Raw genomic sequence first — 2,816 nt, forward strand, 5'->3', positions numbered from 1 at the left:
AAAATGCTGACAACTGATGCAAGGTGGTAGGTTTGGGGCTCACTGTGAGGGTCTTTCACACTTAATCGTACTTTTCATCATCAAGTTTTAAAAAGTGCCATGTGTGGCGGCACATGTCTGTAACCCCAGCATTCTGGGAAGCTGAGGCAGACAGGTGTCAAATTTGAGCCCAGTGGGGCAATTTAGTAAGATCCTGTTTCAAAATAAAACATACAAAAAGGGTTGAAGATGTAGCTCAGTGTGAAGGCTTAAACAGACAATGTGATGGTTACCAAGACAGCGGCAGAGGCAGAGCAGAGTGTGAAATAAGGACCTGCAACTAAGGAAGCGCCAGGCCTCAAGGTTAAGAAGGCTGCTAGGGGGCTGGCACTGCAGCTCAGTGGCAGAGTGCTTGCCTAGCATGCGCAAGGTCCTGGGTTCATCCCCAGTACTGTAAAAAACCAAACCAAATGAAACCAAACAAAACCAAACCCCTCTAAACACAGGTATCTAGCAGTCCTACAAGACTTAAGGGCAGCTGGGTGTGGTGGTGCATGCCTGTCATCCCAGCACTTGGGAGGCTGAGGCAGGAGGATCACTGCCAGTTTGAGGCCAGCCTGGGCTACATACAGAATTCAGGCCAGCCTGAACTTCAAAGTGAGACCCTGTCCCAAAAAAAAACAAAACAAAATGAAACAAAACAAAACAACAAGACTTAAGGGGATCAAGTATCAAAGTCGCTGTGTAAAAAGTTATAAGGTATTATTTGCCCCAACCAAATTCTACTATGAAAATTTCAAACATATTAAAAAGAAACATGTTGACAGTGAACACCTGTATACCTACCACCAAGATTCTATTACTCACACGCTTACTTTTTTCATATATATATCAATTTTCCTACTTGCTATGAATTTGTTTTTTAAATGTGTTTTAAGGTAAGCTGTAGACATGAGTACACTTAGTCCCAACTCTTTAGCAACCGATTAACTAGAATTCAATTTATAATTTTTTCCTTTTTTTGGGACAGGGTATTGGCCTTGAACTTGCTTACACAGCCCAGGTTGGGACCCTTCTGCTTCTTCCTCCCAAGTGCAGGGATTACAGACACGAGCATAATTTTTTCCCTTTTGAGGTAAAAATTAGACAGTGTAATGCACAAATTTTAACTGTATCTTTGCTAAATTTTGCGAAAAGACATAACTCAATCCTCTATTAAGCTTTATTTATTTATTTTTTGGGGTACCGCGAATCGTACTCAGGACCTCGCGCTTGCCAGGCAGGCGCTTGTCTATGAAGCTTTAGAACATTATCTTCGTCCTAGAAAATTTATTCATTCCCTTCCAGGTCTTACCTTCACTTCTGAGACTGGTACACGGAAGCTCCTATGGAAAAAGAAACAGTAACTATTTCAGGAATGACAGAAACACACCCTTATAGGGTAATGCTGAATGTAACAGAGACATTTATTCATCAAGTTCGCCTGCCTGGAGCTGGCCAGAGTATATCAGCGTGCTTTACTCACAACAGAGCCCCAGGGTCACTGAATTTTCACAGAAGTACAGCTGTAACAGTCTTTGCACTCTGGCCTCCAACTGCAGAGACAGAGGCAGTACGAAGTCTGAATGGAAAGAAGGGCTGCTAAGGGCGTGCAAAGCACAGAGAAGTAATCACCTGACCAGATGCAGACAGAGACAGCCATCAAAAGCAGATGGAGCCTGTAATCCCAGCACTCAGGAGGCTGAGGCAGGAGGATCGTTGTGAGTTCGAGGCCAACCTGAGCTACGGAGTGAGCTCAAGGCCAGCCTGAACTGCATAGCGAGACCGTCTCAAAAAGAAAAAACAAAACAAAAAAAAAGCAGATGGAAAAACTGAAGATAAGTCAGGCACTGTAACACATGCCTGTCACCCCAGCACTCTGGGAGGTTGAGACAGGGTGACTGCAAAGTCAAACCCAACCTGGGCAATTTAGCAAGACCCTGTCTCAACAAACAAACAAATTAAATAAAAAGGGCTCGGGATATAGCTCAGTGTGAAGCCCCTGGGTTCAGTTCCTAGTACCCACCCCCAAAAATGAAACATTGAATAGGTTAAGGCAGGTGTGGTGGCACGCACCTAGATCAGCTACTCAGGAGGCTGATGCAAGAGGGCTCCACGTTTAAAACCAGCCCAGGCAATGTAGTGAGACGCTGACTCAAAGAAAATAGGGAGGGGAGCTGGGGTACAGCTCAGTGCTTTCCGGGTTCGAACCCCAGTGCTGCGACATCAGAAGTACTGGTCTGGTGCCACTGTATGCGCAGGCCTCTGTGCACACTAAACGCATCCCGACACTGTGTACCCACAGCAAATGAGACAGGGCACAGCCTCGCTCTGCACGGCAAGGCTGCTGTGTGGGAGCAAGCCAGCCACTCGGCGCAGAGCGAGCCGGGTGGCGGCCTAGCATCCGCATCTGAATGTGACGTCACTCACAGGCTGCCACGTGCTCGGAAACTAGCAAAATAATACAACTCACTCTTTTTTTGTCTTTTTGAGACAAGCTCTCACTATGCAGTTCAGGCTGGCCTCGAGCTCACTTTGTAGCCCAGGCTGGTCTCGAATTCCCAAAGATCGTCCCACCCCAGTCCCCCAAGTGCTGGGATTACAGGCGTGTGCCACCACGTCCGGCTTAACAAACTCACTCTTAATTACTAAAAATGACCCTGATGTTAAAAAGCAGCTCTTAGAGTTGACAACAAATGTAAAAAGGTCTAAGAAAGTGAAGGTTCTTGACTAGAAAATAAATATTTATTTGAATTTTAAAATGAGTTTGTTGCCAAGTGTGGTGGAGCACACTTGTA

General features: G+C 45.6%; 1 protein-coding gene across 1 annotated transcript in view; it reads right to left on the reverse strand.

The window, feature by feature from the left end:
• Nucleotides 1–2,816, reverse strand: part of Nfx1 (nuclear transcription factor, X-box binding 1) — a gene marked incomplete in the record, with an annotated part of 64,637 nt that overhangs the window by 21,939 nt on the left and 39,882 nt on the right. The window contains 1 exon segment of the mRNA XM_013522951.1: nt 1,334–1,364. Within this exon segment, the coding sequence (XP_013378405.1) occupies nt 1,334–1,364 (31 nt within the window).

Source organism: Chinchilla lanigera, unplaced genomic scaffold, assembly GCF_000276665.1.
Source record: "Chinchilla lanigera isolate Chin_1 unplaced genomic scaffold, ChiLan1.0 scaffold00071, whole genome shotgun sequence".
Classification (NCBI taxonomy): Eukaryota; Metazoa; Chordata; class Mammalia; order Rodentia; family Chinchillidae; genus Chinchilla; species Chinchilla lanigera.